The sequence below is a fragment of the Desmodus rotundus genome, chromosome 3, assembly GCF_022682495.2.
Source record: "Desmodus rotundus isolate HL8 chromosome 3, HLdesRot8A.1, whole genome shotgun sequence".
Classification (NCBI taxonomy): Eukaryota; Metazoa; Chordata; class Mammalia; order Chiroptera; family Phyllostomidae; genus Desmodus; species Desmodus rotundus.
In genome coordinates, this window is record NC_071389.1 from 63,263,522 (window position 1) to 63,281,805 (window position 18,284).

The 18,284-nt window shown below is 38.1% G+C and overlaps 1 protein-coding gene across 2 annotated transcripts in view; it reads left to right on the forward strand.

Moving 5' to 3' along the window:
* HS2ST1 (heparan sulfate 2-O-sulfotransferase 1) overlaps positions 1-18,284 on the forward strand; it is a 153,967-nt gene that overhangs the window by 134,498 nt on the left and 1,185 nt on the right. For both annotated transcript variants that reach the window (XM_024565517.3, XM_024565518.4), the window contains exons 4-6: positions 7,894-8,032; positions 15,628-15,725; positions 17,716-17,873. In XM_024565517.3, the coding sequence (XP_024421285.1) occupies positions 7,894-8,032; positions 15,628-15,725; positions 17,716-17,873 (395 nt within the window). The remainder of the gene's footprint in view (positions 1-7,893; positions 8,033-15,627; positions 15,726-17,715; positions 17,874-18,284) is intronic.

Here is an 18,284-nt window from a genome sequence, read left to right on the forward strand (position 1 = left end):
TATACAAAACAATATATTATTTCTAGTTGTTCTCATGCTATTCAAGATGTTCAGTAAAATGGTAGTTCTAAAGTTAGATGTGCATTTTCTATAAATAATTCATACTGCAATACTGAAAACATTTTATAGGCATCTTTAAAATAAACTAATTATTTTTCCTTTGTGGAGGCATTGAACCAATTTCATAAACTTCATTCATATGCATATTCCCCCTCAGGGCCGCATTATCCTTCAGTTGAATGTTTGTTACCCTTTCACCTAAATGATTTATTTTTTCCATGCAGAGCTTGGTTTCTAATACTTGAGGTTTTCATTATTAAAATAATAGAGTACTTTTGCTTTTGGCAAAAGTCTTGTACTTAGAACAAAACTCTGATGATATATGCTGGAGTTCTTACATTTGAAAAACTATAAAGCTTCTTGGAAAAAATTAATCTCATTTATTAAATACAAACATGAACGTTTAAGGGTTTGAATATTTTCATAATGCATTTCATGTTATTGGAAGTGAAAAGTATTATGAGAATTTTTAATAGACTTTTACAAGATTTGAAACAAATACCTAAAAAATCAACTAGAGGAAATATATTTTGATATATGCAGTCAAGAACTATTGTAGATATAATTAGTATCTTTTAAAGTAATTTTTAGTTTGATAGCCACACTCGTCATGAATGAGTAAAGAAGAAACACCTTACAAAATTTTAAAATACGTTAGCCCTCAAAACATGTCCTTGACTGGCATAGTACCTTGTGGAGTCCATTAAAATACTTGCCTGCAGGAGAAAACAGTCAAATTTGGTGAAAAATATGTAATCACATAGCTTTTTAATTGCCTTAGCAGAAACACTAAAAAAGAGTATAAACCCAGGAAATAAGACAGCGAAATAAAAAATGAAAAGTGCTTTTTCACTCAGACCCATTACTGAGACCTACACATTTTATTTGCAGGTCTGTTTCTGCTTAAGCCGTGTTTTGGATATATTTATCTTGTTTAGTTCAGAACATTGGAATAATATTAAAAAGTATCTTGTTACATATTTATATAATTCCTGACTGCTCTTTTTTGTCCTAATCCGATTCTTGATTTTTTAAAGCACATTTTCTAGTTCTTCCTTTCCATTTTTCCCTTTAATGTTCAATGGCTACTTTGTTTTTAATTGGTGGACAATACAATTTTATAATAATGTAAATATTAAACCCCCATTTTTTCCTATAGTTATCAGTTCATTATGCCAAAATGAGTGTTATTCATCTCCGGTCACTCTTTATAAAGAGTGAAAACATTACAGATCACCCTCCTTTTTAAATTCATACTATTCATTGATCAGCAACATCTGTTACCCCCACTTCAATTTTCTTCAAATGATACCAAAGAAAAACATTAGAGGTTTCAAAAACCTTTTCAGTAACATTTTTCTTTATAATGAGTAATATTCATCTGATGAAAAACGGTTTTAATGCTGGTTTTTATCAGACATTGTTGAGATTTTTTTTATAATCTCGTGACCTAGGGGTCCCGTGCCAGCATCTGTTTTAGAAAGACTTTGGGCATTTTATTTGATACAGCAGCCAGTTTTATTCAGGCATATACATCGGTGTGTACCTTTGTGGTTGTCCCCAGGAAGGAGTATGGGTTTTCATCACCATCGTTTGGTTTCTCCATATCACCCCTGCTGTCTCTTGCAGAACAATTGCAGTGAATCAGTAAAAAAGCAGATATATCAGGATAAGAAATGAATAACTAAATGTTTCACTAGTCTGATATATCCTAGAGAGTAATCAAGTGACAATATTTTAGGCCTAAATAGTTTGTTAGTATATAGATTCATAGGAGATTGTCTCTCTTACTTCTCTGAACTAGTTGAAGTTTGCAGCATTTTCTACAACTTTCAACATATATGTCATAACCCTGCAGAAACATTTTAAAAATAATTCTAATCATTACAGGCGCAGTGTGAGAGCTGCGTTTTTATTGACCTTGTGCCGCCAGCTCTTTGTACAGCACCGATCCCGTAGGCTGCAAGGAGCAATCTCGCGGGCAGATCTGCAGTTAAATCCACACAATTCCTTACCAGCTCTGTGGTCTCAGCTACATTACCTTCAGTTTCCCTCTTAGAAAAAGGAGGCTAATTAATGCAACTACTTCATGGGTGGTTGTGAAGATTAAATACCATAATGTATGTGAAGCACTTGGCCTTGTGTCTCACACAGAGCTGTGTTTTGTTCTTTTACAATCCTGTCTCTTCTTTCAGTTACCATATTGTCTTGGTGTTTGCGTTTTCTCTCCCTAGAATCTGCTGGGTTTTCTTATTTCAAACTCTTAATAAGGCATTACTCAAGACTCTGTCTTTGCCTTTATTACTCTTTTTGGGGAAGTTTACCCATTTTTATTTATCACGACTTCCAAGCAAGAAATTAAGAGTTGTCTTGAACAACCCTTTTCTCTACCACATGTGTCTATTTAATCGCCAAGTCTTTTGAGTCAGGCTCCTTTCACTCACGTGATGCTGTTGACGTTTATCTCAGTTGATGCGCGTGTGTCAGTAGTTAGTTCATTACTGGGCAGTATTCCGTTGTATTAATACACCAGTTTCTACCATTCGGCAGATTCTGGATTTTGGGGTTATTTCCAGTTTTTGCTGATTATTAGTAAAGCTGCCAACACATTTGCATGCAGGTTTTGTGTGGACATTTCTGTGCTCACCTCTCGTTGGTAAAACTTAGATGTGGGATTGCTGGAGTGTATGGTAACTTGGTAAGACGCTGCCAAAATGTTTTTCCAAGTGGCTTCATTGTATCGCAATGTCACCAACAGTTTCTGAGAGCTCCAGTTGCTGTGCATCTTTGCCAGCATATGGTATTGTTAGACCTTTTTAAAACAAAATTGGGGCCATTCTAATAGATGTGCAGTGGTTGGGTGCCCATTTTAAGAGATAAATAATTTTAAAAAAATCACTTATTCACAACATTCTCATTGGTCGGACCAACATATACCAACAGGTCATTCTCTATTTTTGAAACAAGAAAATGGGAACTTGTCAGTAGAGGGATGCGGAAGTTCCTTTGAACCTTTTTGGGCTCACAGAGTCCAGAATAATTAGGAGTGTGTATAAGATACCCATGTCCCCAGTGGGACTGCAATTTAAATAAAGATGTTAAATATAATATAAAGCAGAAATCTCAAAGCATAATGCTTCCCGAAGGCTATTCAGCCCTCTTTCAGCTTTGTCATCTTCTGTTTAGGCTTCTCTAGCAGATTGACACGGTTCCGTTCAGATGATCTGAGTATGTGCTTGTTCCTTTAACCATTCTTGATGTTCGTTCATCCATCCAAATTACACATGAGACTGTGGCTGTAAAGAAATGGGCCTTGTTTGTGTCCTTGTTTTGTCCTGCCACATGTGCTGACATGGTAAGAGTAAGGTTCCTGAAATGTCCTCTTACCAACCTGCCACTCAGATTATACTTTTCCCCTTTTGATCCTTACGTAAATCCTAGGTTCTTAACAAATATGCTCATCTCTTCCCAGGAAGACCATGTTCTAACAGAGCAATAGTAGTTTATTTTCCTGGAATGAAGGTAGGTTTTCTCCTCTTCCACCTGAGCCCTTGTGAGGAGCGGTTCAGAAGACTGGCCAGGGTTAACGGTGGGATCAGTGTCCACAGAACATAGTTTTCTCCTGGACAAAACCACCTGGTTAGCGAAAGAAGTAAACCTACAAACCTAAAAGGATGCTTGTTTTCTAACCAGCTGAGTTGAATGACCCAGATACTATTTTTATTGTGCCTGTTTTCAGTTATAATCTTTTGCCTCCATGTCTATATAACATACTCTAACTTACAAATAATAATTTCAGAATAAGTTCACACATTATCTCATTAAAATCATACATATGCATGTCACCCAAAGCCATGCCCCAGAAAGTCATTTTCTCAACAGCAAGAAGAGTTTTATAAAGTGCCATGTCCCCTTTTCACTGCTGCTTGGTAAGAATTGCTATTGGCTCCACATGCCAGGAACCAGGGAAAAGGAGGAAAGAGGAAGCGTGGTGGGAGATGGTCTTCTGGGGGAAGCTAATTCCCAAGGGAATGGTCAGGGCTGGTCAGTAGCTAATAATGGAGGGATTAAAGGTGGTTCCCAGGGAATCCCACAGTTTTAAGAACGGAATGCTGCCCCACTATCGGCACTTTTCCTTTCGTGTAGTTTCAGCTCTCTCAGTTAAGGTGGCAACTAGGTATTCCTGAAGCCTCCCTACCTTTTTCTCAGTCCTGAGTGCACTCTCGCACAGAAAGGCTTTATGAGCGGCTAATTCACAACAGTCTATTCAACCTAATTCAACACCTGTGTGTCTAGCACCATGCTGAACCATAGTGCCAAAGCCTTGAACAAGAGGGAAATGGTCCCTAACCTCACGGAACTTCTGCTCTAATACCCAATGTGACAGTGCCAAATACTTGCAGCAATACTATTTCTTCTTTTATAAAAACTGTGAAAAAAAATTTCTGCATTGATAGTTTTATAGGTTTATGAGCTGTTCAATGAAAAAAATACATACCAAGTTCTGATCAACCAACTCACAACTGTTGTAATAATGTTTTGTAAAAGAATTCTCTATAGTTTTCAGTATTTCCACATGTACAAAGAATTTACTGACTTAGAGCTATGAGAAAAGGTGAGAAAAGGACTAGAATTCAAGAGAGCTGACCCCCCTTTGCTACCCACAAACCAATTCTTACAGAATACAACCTATTTGAAAGTTAGAAACTTCCTGTTCAGTTAACTTTCAATGGTTTGCTGAAATAGTCAAGTTATCTGGGCTCCTTGCCCTTTCTCCTCTGTGGTCTCTTTTCACTACTCATTTACTTAAGAATTTAGTATAAAACATCTGTAGAGTGCTGTTCGTGTGTAAGATATTGATTGTAATAGGCAGGAGTAACGGAAAAACTGGAAATTGATTAGTTTAGCTCTATGCTTTTTAGTGCCTTTGGGAAAAGATTTTAGTAAGAAGGGAAATTTAAGTTACTAGCTGAATGGAGGGTTTCTGTGAGCCGATGAGTGAGTGTATCAAGAGTGGTTAAAAGAAGAAGCAATTTTCATTGCCTTGTACTCCAAATCATACAACTTAGGCTTAATTCTATCATATCTCATTGTGTTTCTTATTTTGAGAGAGATTGCTAATATTTCTAATTTTTCAAAATAATACTAATCAATAGGCAAGTATTTGTGTATCTTAGGCTCTGTAAAATATAAAAGAGTAAAGTACTGTGCTGACCCTCAAATGGCTTCTCATGATGTTAGGGAGAAAAGGGCTTAGAAATATTTAGTAGACAGGCTAGGAGTGGAATTGCCTGGTAGCAGTTGCTCCTGGGTACCATGGAGAAATGAGAGCAAATAGCACTGTATGCCAGAGTCATCGGGATGGCTTCCAGACGTCACAAGATTTCCTCATTGCCCTCTACAGTTTCTTCCAAAACAGCAGCCAACACCCCCCCCAGCTTTATTGAGATATAATTGACATACAAAGTTATGTAAGGTATACAGTGTGATGATTTGATAGATGTGAAATGTTTGCCTCAGTAGGGTTAGTTAATGCATCCTTCAGCCCACATGGTTACCTTTCGGTTATTGTTGTTGTGAGATCGTGTAAAATTGACTCCCGTAGCAACTTTCAAGTATAATGCCCAGTATCATTAACCACAGGCATTATGCTGTGCATTAGGTTCCGTGTCCTGACACTTCTCTTCTGACTCAGTGGCCTTCCCTCCTGATTCTTGTAATGGCCTTCAAGACCCACACTGTCTGCTCTCCCTCTGCCCCACCCCCATCTCTCTATCCTCACACTCTGTTAACATCCCCTTTGTGATTCTGCTGCGCCCACATTGATCTCCTTGTTATTCCTCAGAAATGCCTGGTACTTGGCTGCCTCGGGGCCTTTGTACTTGGAAGTCTCATCTTCCTGGAACACTTTCCTCCAGATATCACATGGCGCCCTTCTCATCACATAACACTGGTGAAGTCTTCCTGAAAAAGCCTGTTTTGAATTATCCTCTCCCCCCTCTCCTGACAGTACCAGTTCCATTTCACTGCATTATTTTTCTCCTTAGTACTTCGTGCCATCTGACATATTTGCTTATTTATTTGTTTATATTGTCTCTCCCAAGTAGAATGTTAGCTCCAGACGACAAGGAATTATTTTTTTACTGTTATATCCCTAGTATTAGAATAGTCCATGGCATATATAAGATACACAGAAAAGCATTTTTTGAATGAATTTATGTAATAGAAAAATAAGGATGGCATTCTAGTTAAGAGAGACAGTGAGCAAAGGCATGTAAGAAGAAATAGAAAGAAGTATGATAAGAAATAGTAATAGGAAAGGATACAAGAGGCAAACCAAACTATGAGATTGATGTTCTCTTACTTGAAAATAGTTAAATCAATAAGGTGCTACCTAAGATACAAGGAAAAGAGTTACCAGCAGCTAGACAAAGGAGTCTGGGTTTGATGTCAGAATGCATCGTGAGTTATTAATGTTTTCTAAGAAGAGTGCTCTAACAAGTGGTGTTTTAAGAATATCGGTTGAGAATTGGTATGGAAGGTAGACTGAAAGGGAGAGAGACTGGGTGTAAGAAAACCAACTAGGTTATGGCAGTATTCTAAGCAAGAGACACAGGGAGAGGGCAGCGATGAAGTGAAACAGAATCATCAACAAAGAAAGACCCAGTCTGTGAGAAAGCCTACAAAAGTAAAAATCAAAAGGACTTGGTAACTGTACTAAATGAAGAGTAAAGGGAGGTCAGGATAAAGTTTCAAGACTAGGACAATTAAAATTGGAAGCCAGCTGCACAATTCTAGGGTCTGCAAAGGTTGGTAATGTAAGAGTCTTGTGTCCCTTCAGTTCATTCCATGAGGAAATAATGCTGAAAACATAGTGTCTTTTGACAGACCTGGGTTGGCCTGGGAGAAATGGGAAATCACCAGGCGGGAAAACTACACCGTGGGAAATACCCCCACAGCCTGGGAAAATGCCTGCCTGGGAAACTGCCTGCCGACCCTACCCAGGACAAACCAACCCTGCCCAGCTAAGATTGGGGTCTGGGGTTGGCCTATCCAGCATACCAGGATGCAGCTTTAACTTGAGCCTGACAAGATGTATCAAGAACAATGGTCAGCAGAAGTGGTAGCCAGCAACCAGCTCTAGCCAATCAGACTCTGACACCCCAACCAGTTACCCGTCATGGGGTTTTGCACTTAAAAACCCTGCCCTAAGAACAATTGAGCGAGTCTTAACCTCCCTTGGTTGGCTCCACATTCTCTACTCCCCCCTGCCCCCCTCCCCCGCCCGCACACCAGTCCCAACCTTCCTTGACTGGCTCCACATTTCCCTCTTATACCCCGCTAATAAACCCTACTCCTTAGCTTGCTGTGTCCCTCTGGTTTCTTGAGCAACTCCGACCTAGCATCTTTCACTTCTGTCTTACTTTAATAGCAGCATTAGTAGAAAGGAGATTCAAATGGTCATGCGTGTTTGGACTTATGCTGTGTCCATTGATAACATTTATCTAGTTTGGTGGGCCAGAAATTTAAAAATCATTGCTACATAAAATTAAAATACTTTATGTAATTTTGTCCATAGAATTTTAAATTAATTTTCACTTAATTTTTCCTCTCCTCCTTTATCTTCAACTATGATTTTTAAATTCCTATTTCTCATTTACTATATTGTAATGTAAATAATCATAAAATATTTTCTAGTTACCACATAGTCTATTTTATTAAATTAATTCATATTCTTTTCATAAAGAATGAATACCTTAAACTTATAATTTCAGGATATACTAAGTAGAGTGAAAATGTTGATTGCACCTTTTAAATTTGGCTTTATTTCAGATTCGGTGTGAAGAAGAAGCCCATTTACATTAATGTCATAAGGGACCCCATTGAGAGGCTAGTCTCATACTATTACTTTCTGAGATTTGGGGATGATTATAGACCAGGGTTAAGAAGACGAAAACAAGGAGACAAAAAGGTAATATTTTAGTTTTAATATTTTTAAAAAATAATTGTTTATGAAATGCAATGAACAGTGTGCTTTTAAAATTTATTATTGCTTATAAATGTACTACTTGCTTATTGTGGACATTTTGAAAAGAGCCCAAAAGGATAAAAGCAAAAGTAAAACTACTTTATACTTGATATTTTGGAGTATACATAATTTTTTGTCATTAAAAAAATATTTGACTTATGTTTCAGGGCTGACTATTTGTTTTATCATGGTTGTTACATTATTAACAACATTCTATGAGACCATTATACTATTCATTAATATGTATTTGTGTACATCCTTTGGTTCTTGGTCTGATGGTCATGAGTTTTGGACACTATTTTGCTAAAGCAGCTATTCTCAAGGAAAGAATAGTGACTCAACAGAGTTCTTACTGAGCAGGTGCAGTATTGGTCTCTCTTCTCTTTATGTGCATCCTCCATAGAAGCACCGGAGGAGTAGTTTTTCTAAAAAACTGAACTGATTTGTCAACTTTTCTGGTGGAACACCTTTGCGGGAACCTCCTTGCTCACAGGATTGCCTAAGGCGGAGGAGACGCAATCTGACACCGAGATCGGCCTCATTTCTTTCAGGCACCCAGTGCCTCAGCCCCATGCAACGTCACTGTCCTCCAGACTCGTCACTTCCTATTTTCTGTGTATGTGTTGTTCTGTGTATTTGTCATTTCTTTCCTTCACTCTGGAAAATTCTGTCCACCTTTAAGGTCCAGCTCTCCCACGAAGTCTTTTCTGGTGTCCCCAGGCAGTTAGCACATCCCGTTCAAGGCTCCCAGAACACGCCGTTCAGATCTCTTTCTACGCATTTATTTTGAGATATTTGAATTATTTGTTTACATATATGTCTTCTCGAAAAGGTGGTGAACTTCCTAAGCAGGGGCTATATTTCATTCACCTTTGTTTCCCAAGGATTCAGCCTAGTGCCTAGTTCTTCTGGATGTGCTTAACAAATGGTTGAGTTCTGCACTTCTTAATTCTAAAGTATTACATGGTAGTGATGCTGGATACTTGATACATCAATCATAATAATTAATATCCAACAATTAAATTTTTTCTGAGTTAGATGTGCCTTCAGTGTCACATGAGGAGGCAATATTTTTTGTTTTATTTTACTTTTTTATGGTTCTAGGAATTGCTGTTTCTTTCCTTAGTCTTAAGAGCTTTAGTCAGAAGGTACTAATCCAAGCACAGATAACTGACCAAACCATTATTTTCAGTGCCCACTGATCTCTTAGCGTTTCTTACGCTCCTAAAAATAATATATATTTATGTTATTATGGAGAGTCTGCAAAATTTTATAAGCTTTAGTAATATAACTATTTTGTGACCTAGTACTTTAGAATGTATTGATGTCATTTCTAAATTCATTGAAATGCCCACTACTTTTTTTTAAGCCTTATCATTTACATTAGCTGTTACTCAGTAAGTGTGTCCATCTCTGTCCTTCCACCAAAGGAGTTCTGAGGTTGGTGAGGAAAGGATTTGCAGGCATGTAGGTTCCCACATCCACCATTTGTCATTGGCAGCCCTGGGCGCCATGCTTTTGTGCTTCGGAGAATTAGGCAATAGTAATACTTAATAATAATAGCTCACGTTTATTGAGTGCTTTTTGTGTATCGACATTGTTTTAAGGGAGATCTATACTATATATGTATATATTATATATAATATGTGTGTGCATTTATTATATATAATATATGTGTATATATTTTCAGGCAGCCTGTACAACAGTTCTATGTGGTAGTTGCTGTTACTGTCTCTGTTTTACGGATCAGGAAACTGAGGCACAGAAAGGTTACATACCTTGCTCAGTGTTAGCTGGTATTTAAACCCAAGGACTCTAACTCCAGACTTCACAGTTTTAACCCCTCCATGCCCTTTAAAAAGGAGGGAGGAAATGCAACATGCTACTCAACATTTTTATGTGATATTCCGAAGTTGCATGTTTAATACTCAGAAGCAGATATTTTACCGTAATTTCTCTTTCATGTTAGACAGTGTTAGATAGATAGGCTCTTGTAACCATTCTTTACCCTGATGGTGACAGGTTTGGCTTGCTTGTTTTTTTTGATGTCATTGCAAAACACACATTAATACACCTATTTATTTATATGTAATATTAGTAACATCAGCAAAACATCATTGCATTACCTTAATTCTTAGGAAGACAGAGCCATCTACAGATGCTTTATTAAAGTGAAAAATTCCTTTGTTTTCTGACTGACAAAATGGACCATTTCAATCTTAAAACATATTGAGAGATACACGTTTTTATTAATTTGACTTTTATTCTCATGACACAAATATTGGTAACATTCTGGGACCCAGTGAGTTAAATGATTTGTTTTATTGCAAATAATTCCTTAATATCTTTAACTTGAAAGAGTTTTTGTTAATAAGCTCACATTTATAGTGTTGATAAGACTGCATGGCATATTACATTTTTGAAAATGACAGGGTTAATGTTTGAACATGGAAGTTAAGTGGGGATTAAAAGATGGCTATAATAATGTAGGAACTACCTTGCAATGGTTTCATTTCCATGAAATCGTATATTTGCACCTCGAGGAATAGTCTGAAGTGGATCAGATTATATCCAGTTCAGCACTCATAGCAACTATTACATTTTTAAACTTCAGTACTGAACTGCTTCCTGTTTACACTTCACAGAAATCAGTTTTAGGCACATACACCTTGTAAGGTGCTCTTATAAGGAACACAGAATTTATTTTATTGAGGGAGATTTCAAATACTCTGTTTTTCATATTTTATAACTAGAATTCTACTTAATTTACTCTCTGCCCAGGACCTGGAAAATAGGGATGTTAAATAATCCAAAGGTCAGCATTGAAGAACTATACAGATAAATCAGCGGTCCTCAAACATTTTAGTCTCAGAATTCCTTCTACTCTTAAAAAAACTGTTGAGGGCCACCAAAGAGCTTCTGTTTGTGTAGGTCGTATCTACTGATACTGTATAACGTCAGTAAATTTACCAATTAATGCGAGCTTTTGAAAATATTAATTAACTTAAAAATAACGATAAGAAATCCATCATATTGGTAACATTAATATTTTTATGCAAATAACCATTTTCAAACAAACATAAAAAGTGTGGCATCTTATACTTTTGCAAATTTAAAAAAATATCTAGCTTAAAATAAGAGAGCTGGATTTTCATATTTGCTGCTGAATCCATTTAATTTAATCAGTTCTTTTGGTTGCAGTATATAAAGAAAATCCCGCTTACACAGGTGTGTAATTGGAAAAGGGGGAATTTCCATAGCCTTTTCACGATACCGTGGATATACTTCTTTATACTACATTAAAACTAGACAAGTACTGGTGTCTTGAAGTTGTTGAAGTGAAAAATCTGAAGCCATAGCGGTGAATTCAGTATGCTTTGCTACATTAACATCCTTGATGTATTTTACACTTTGAATGGATTTTTAACCAAGGATAATTTTGTAACATCATGCACCGGTCATTCGAGTCATATTAGTTAACTGCCTATGTGGGCCTTCCAAATGCTGACACATTTTATTATACAGTATCAAAAATTCACATTCATTAATACCACCACTGATCTCATCAGAAAAGTCTTTACATATTGGGAAAAGGTCAAGCTTATGGTGACTGGTCAAGTTTTCCAAATTTTATATTTTTGCTTAAAAACTTAACTTTGTTCACTGGCTACCACAGGGTTTCTCAACCTTGATACTGTTGTTATTTTGGGCTAGATAATTCTTTGTGTGTGGGGGGGGAGGGGGGTTGTATATAATTGTAGGATGTTTACCAGCATCTCTGACCTCTACCCAGTAACATCCTTCCCCCACACACCGCAGTTGTGAGAACTAAAAATGTCTTCCAACATTGCAGATGTCACCGGCGGGTCCAGACAGCTCCGGCTGAGAACCTCTGGGCTACTAACACTGTCAGTTGTTTTCTTTCAAGTGACAGGCAGTACACTTGGTTCATTTGGAGACAGTGTCTACCAAATACCCGCGTTTGGGTAGCCGTGGTCTGCCTCCGAGCCCTTCTTAATGGTTCCCGACAATGCTGACCGCACCGATAAACCTCATCACTCACACTGTCTAAATATGGAAATATTTATTTTGTATGATCTTAACTTTATACTGCCTTATAGATTATTAAACTTTTCATTAATTATTTTATTAACAGAACATCAAAAGAGTTTATGCTGCTGGAAAGAGTAATTAGTTACTTGCTCTCAGTAACAATCTGAAGAATCAGTTTATGTTACGAAGTACTCATTAGTCCCAGAAATCCAGTTCCTACCCCACTTTGCCTTTTGCATTTCTTTAAATGAACAGGCTTATCAACAGCTAGAGGAATTATAATGAACTTAAAATATTCTATCAAAAATATATATTAATTTATAAAAGATAGTAAATAAGGAATTCATACTTAGCACTACCTGCTTTAACCACTGACTTACAGAACACTGTCTTCGTAGTCCTTGGCAGTTCACAGTTCCCTGACGGTGGTTTGTGCATCAAACATGAGTTGTACTATTCTGTCTCACCAAGGCATTAAGAACTTACTCTTTGCTTAGAAAGTATTTTATATGTAAAAAGCACCACAGGAAAGCAATATAATATCTTTGCAGTTGACATATTTATAGGTTTGCTTACTTCACTGTAGACCGGTTTTCTCTAATCAGTAAAGGGTATGTAACCCAGAGTCAGCCTTGACCTCTATTCTTCCCAAGTTGCTGATTGGACCATAGGTAGTTCCTTTCACTGGAAGAGAGAAAACAAAAGAGCGTCAGTTGTAATGGAGGTGAAGAAAGATGAAAATAGACAATATTTTCAGTCATGTATAAGAAGGTGGAAGTATCAACTAGAAATTGTATTTGTACCTCAAAAAATAGGTCTGACTGAGTCAGAGATTTGAGAGTCATCTACCTTAGGTGAAAGCTGAAACAAGGGGTCGAATGACAGTGCACTTGGAAGACATGTGAGTTTGACAAGAGGACCGAATGAAAAAGGAAGGAGAAAAAGAGGGGCTGCGGAAATGGAACCCTGGGCAACGCCAGCATTTGAAGAGCAGGCAGATAAAGAGGAGCATGCCCAGGAGGCTGGTGTCAGAGAATGAGAAGACAAGCCGGGCAAGTCCTTGAAATGGATCGGATAATAATTTCAATTGCAAAAAGTTTAGTGAATTGAGGATTGAAATCTGTCCCTTGGATTTGTCAATGGCAGGTTCATTAGGGATGTCAGAGAAAGGAGTTCAGATGGAATCCAAAGGATTGAGAAGCAACTAAGAGATAAATTAAGACTGACCCTGAGGAAAGACTGCTCTTGAAATAGAAGTTTGGCTTTGAAAGAAAGAAACAAACAAAAAAGTCAGGAAATGTTTCTTTAAGATGACAGACGCTTGGGCATATTAATGTATCGGAAGACAGCAAGGGGTGATCAGGCAAGGAGCTGGAGAGAAATTGGTGGAGCAGGGCCTCCGGAGGGGGTAAGAATGGTGTTCAAAGATAGGAGAAGGAAATGCTCTTAAAGACCAGGGTGGCAGGGCTATAGACGCAGATAAACTTTTATCTAAGCAGGAAGTTGAGAGAGCTCAGCTCAGCATCAGTTTTCCGTATAAAGTATGAAGCAAAATCATTTGCAGAAGAGGGTTTAATGCAAATATAATTGCCATTACTGTCAAGCATCTGTTTAATTCTTTTAACCTTCAATTTTAGTAGTTAAATATCTAAACTAATCATCTAAATGATCTCAAGAATATTTTGATATTTCATGCTTTTAAAAACATTTGTGTGTCTAGTTCACAAAGAATCGCTCTTTCTAAAAACCATAAATGGCTTTCTAAAAAGACTTAATAGTTTTTAGAGAAAAGTGAAGGGAGGGAGGAAGTGAGGAAGAGACACACTGATGTGAGAGAAACATTGATTGGTTGCCTCTCGTATGTACCCCAACCAGGGACCAAACCCACAACCCAGGCATGTGCCCTGACTGAGAATCGAACCAGCAGCCCTTCCCTCTGTGGGATGATGCCCAGCTGAGCCACACTGGTCAGGGCAAACCATAAATGGTTTTTAAGTGAAAAAGCTGATCGTAACTTTTTGTTTCTCTGGTGATTTTATGGGTGAGGAAGAGTCTGGAGAGTATTTCATTTTTGCTTTTTATTTCATTTTTGCTTTTTATTTCAAGGACTTGAAGTTTTATAAGAGAAAAATATGTATAGAAAATCCTATTTCTGAAGTGTGACCAATATGTAAGGAGAAGGCTAATAGAAGTTAGCAGACAGCAGGCAACTTTTGGTGACCAGGCATTCGAGTGACGGTTTTCTGTGGGGAACAGAGAAGCCCAAGCACTGATTCGCTGTTGCAGTCAGCCCAGCACGCAGGTCATCTTAGGGTCTCAGTGGATCGAGTCATCAAGTCGCATGTACTACAAATGGTATTGAATTGTCTTAACTTGGTTTCCCTAGGGAATGCTTGGTTTATTTTATTCAAATATTTACATAGAAATGGGAGAATTTCTGTCATATGCTACGAGCTGACACACACTTGTACGTTCACCAGTCTTTGATCATTCATAGTGTTTTCCCCTTCCACATCTTCCTTGCCATCTTTGGGTTGTTTCTTTTAGTTGACAGGAGTGAAACACCTCCCCCAGATAATACGAAGGAACCGTAAAGTAGCTGAAAACCCACGCTATTTTTCTACTCTCATATTGTCGATTAAAACATTTGGTAGGTGAATTAGAGTAGGTGCTCAGCTTCTGAAATGAAGGCACCTGGATGTAGATGCTCGGAGCCTTTACTGCAGCCGAGTCCTCTTTCTGCTCCTTCCTCCTTCCTCCCTGGGAAGTGACAGGCAGTGTTTATAGAGCCTCATGCAGCAACCACGGCTCCCGAGTTGGTTCTCTGGTGTCTCAGTGTCCAGTCACTTCAGACAGGTACTGCCCACTCTTCCAGTGCCTGTGACGGACAGTAAGTACCCAAGAAAGTGGCACTGAGTAATTTTAGATACGTAAGCTGTGCGTCTCTTTTCCTTTTAATTATTTCAGTCAGATGCATTTGGACAGGAAGACATACAAGTCTTAAGTATCTGAAGTCATTTCTGCTTTGTACACTGCTTTTGTGTGTGTGTATTTTAATGAGAAAAGGAAAAAGACTTAAGTGTAGTCCTGTCTTATATTTTTTTCCAAATGATTATAAAGAAGTGATAGTACCTTTAGCCTTGTTTTTACTTAATTTTCCTTTAGCACTAGGAGTTAGAAAATATAAATACACAAATTTAATATAAACCAGTACTTATTTTCCAGGGGAAGATCTTACCTGGGGGGTTTCCATTCATATAGTGAAAGAACTCTTACAAACATTGGCCTAAAACAAAGATGTGAGGAAAATCCATGTTTAACTTTCCTTGGTATCTCAGGTATGTGTTCTTAACCTGCGCATCCCTTTAACTCAGTAGCTCAGGGATGGGTACCCACTACAGCTCATTTATTCAATAGCTTAATACATTAAGATGTTCGTAGGTGAGACGTGGGTTTATGGCTCTCATGTGCTGTCTTTGTTCCAGACCTTCGATGAATGTGTAGCTGAGGGCGGCTCAGACTGTGCTCCGGAGAAGCTCTGGCTTCAAATCCCGTTCTTCTGCGGACACAGCTCCGAATGCTGGTAGGGAGATACAGCAGATAAAGTTAGCTTAAATTGACAATCTTCTCCATTATCTCCGTAATGTGTATTTCACAAATGTGAATGTGCTAGCCAAGGGCTAGGTATAAGAAAATTAGTGAAAGCCCAGACTAAACACAGCATGTCATTAAGTAATACCTAGTTTTGTGGTTACCTTTAAGTGCACTAAAAAGATTCTTTATGTATAATAATCTTGCAATGTTTTCTCAGAAGCTGGTTTTTGATCTTTTGTTTGTTGATGGGTTGCTTTTTAGTGTTACATGTTTTGCCGTATTCCGGCAGAGCTCTTAATTAGAGGTCAGGGGTCATTTTATAAACCTCATTTTCCCCTGAGCTTGCTGTTTCAGCTGTTCATGTTAGATGAAGTAGGACCTTTGTCCTACTGGGTAAATTCCTCACCTGGTTTTACTCTTCACCTGGCTTTGACTTTGAGACAAGGTTATGGTTATGGCTTAGTCTGCTAGTAAACATAAGGTGGAAAATAAAGATATGTTGTCTTTTATAAAGAGTTTATTTCCTCAGAATGTGCTGAGGTTTCAGTTTCTTAAAATAATGGTATGTTGTCATTTGATCTAATTAATAATTTTAATAGGAAACATTAAAAAACAAGAACACATGGAAAGTTACTATCTCTTAAAAACCATCAGGAGATGCAAGGAATATCTTCTGTTCTTCATTATTTGAGGCATTTGGTTACTGTTAACTTAAAAATCCTACACAATAGATTATTAAAAAGTATAATAAATAGTATAAGAATAATTGGAAGCATAAGAAGAATGTCTTAATTTTTAACCATTTCTGTAGAACACGGGTTTGGCGAATTACAACCTGGAGACTAAATTTGGCCCATCGCCTGTTTTCATAAGGTTTATTGGAACACACGCCACATTCATTTGTTTACTTGCTGTCTATGGCTGTCTCCGTGCCATAAGGCAGAAAGGTGACCAAGACCGTGTGGCCTGCAAAACCTAAGACATTTTCTCTCTGGCCTTTCATAGAAAGTTTGCAGTCTCCACCTTAGAATAGAGTATTGCTCTGTTGGGCATAATTGAGGAGATTTCGATTGAGTATCTTAAATGTGTTTTACAGATGCTGCGTAGAACCGGGAGAGACCTTAGAAATAAACTAACTTATTCTACCCCACGTCTCACCACAGCTTTTTTTTTTTTTTTTTTTTTTTTAAATTTATTTATTGTTATTTAATTACAGTTGTATGCCTTTTCCCCCATCCCTTCACCCCACCCCAGGTGAACCCACTTCCCTCCCCCCTCTCCACCCTCCCCCTTGGATTTGTTCATGTGTCCTTTATAGTAGTTCCTGTTCACCACAGCTTTTTAATGACCGAGGAAACAAAGAAAGATAAAGTCACCAGCTCAATATCACACTGCTTAAAAACAGAGCTGAAATTATGGTTAGGGAATGTCAGTGCTAAAAAGAACAGAAAAGTACAGTTTATTTAGAGCCCAATCTCTATTAACAGCCATTAGCTGACAATGTCAGAAATCCAAGATTCTGGGCAGAGCCATTTATTACCTCACTCTGTTCCCCAGAAATGGGAGGAAAAAACCTCGCTCACAAATGAAATTCAGATTAGCACTACACACAGGTCGCTTCGACCTTACTGGAGAGTTTTTAAAAGGAACAAAGCTTAGTTTAAAAAAATGAAATACACTGACACTGTGTGTGTGTGTATATATATGTGTGTGTGTGTGTGTGTGTGTGCGCACACACGTATGTATATATCTGCCCTCGAACTAAACCTGGGGGGTTTTAAGCTGACTGAAGTCTGAAGCAGCAGTGCACAGTTGAGCAGAAATCGGGGGTAGGGGTAAAGGAAACTGAAAACAGGTGTGCCTCCCGGAGGACAGTAATAAAAGGGCGGTAAGGCTTTGGACGGACATGTGTTTATCTATTTTTCCCATAATATGCAGTGGCAAAGGCATCAGTCCTTAATTTCTTTTCTTGGTTTTAGGAATGTGGGAAGCAGGTGGGCTATGGATCAAGCCAAGTATAACCTAATTAATGAGTACTTTCTGGTGGGAGTTACTGAAGAGCTTGAAGATTTTATCATGTTATTGGAGGCAGCTTTGCCCCGGTTCTTCAGGGGTGCCACGGAACTCTACCGTACAGGTATATAAACGATAGGTTTCTTTTTAAAGCTGTCCTTAACTTTATTGGAAAATTGAAAAATATGTGTGATTTGAAGTTCCTTGAGTAAAATACAGGAAAGAGCTGCAGAAAGGCGGGTGTATTGCCCGTCTCTCCCCACCATTTTCAGATCCTCGCGTGCTGTGTCTCTCAGGTCCTCCTCCTAACGGCGTGCTCAGCCGCCGCGGCAGTGTCTCATCTCAGAAAGGCACTGTGCTGGTCCTGGTTCCTAACGCAGAATTACATGGAGTGTAGGTAATGAGAAATTAGTATTACGATTGCAGATAGACATTTTCTCACATTTTCCAAAGTGAACTAGTCAGAGCACTTGAGAATGCAGCATGTGTGTGTCAGCCTGCACTTCACTGGTGGGCGAACCTGACCTTTACTGTG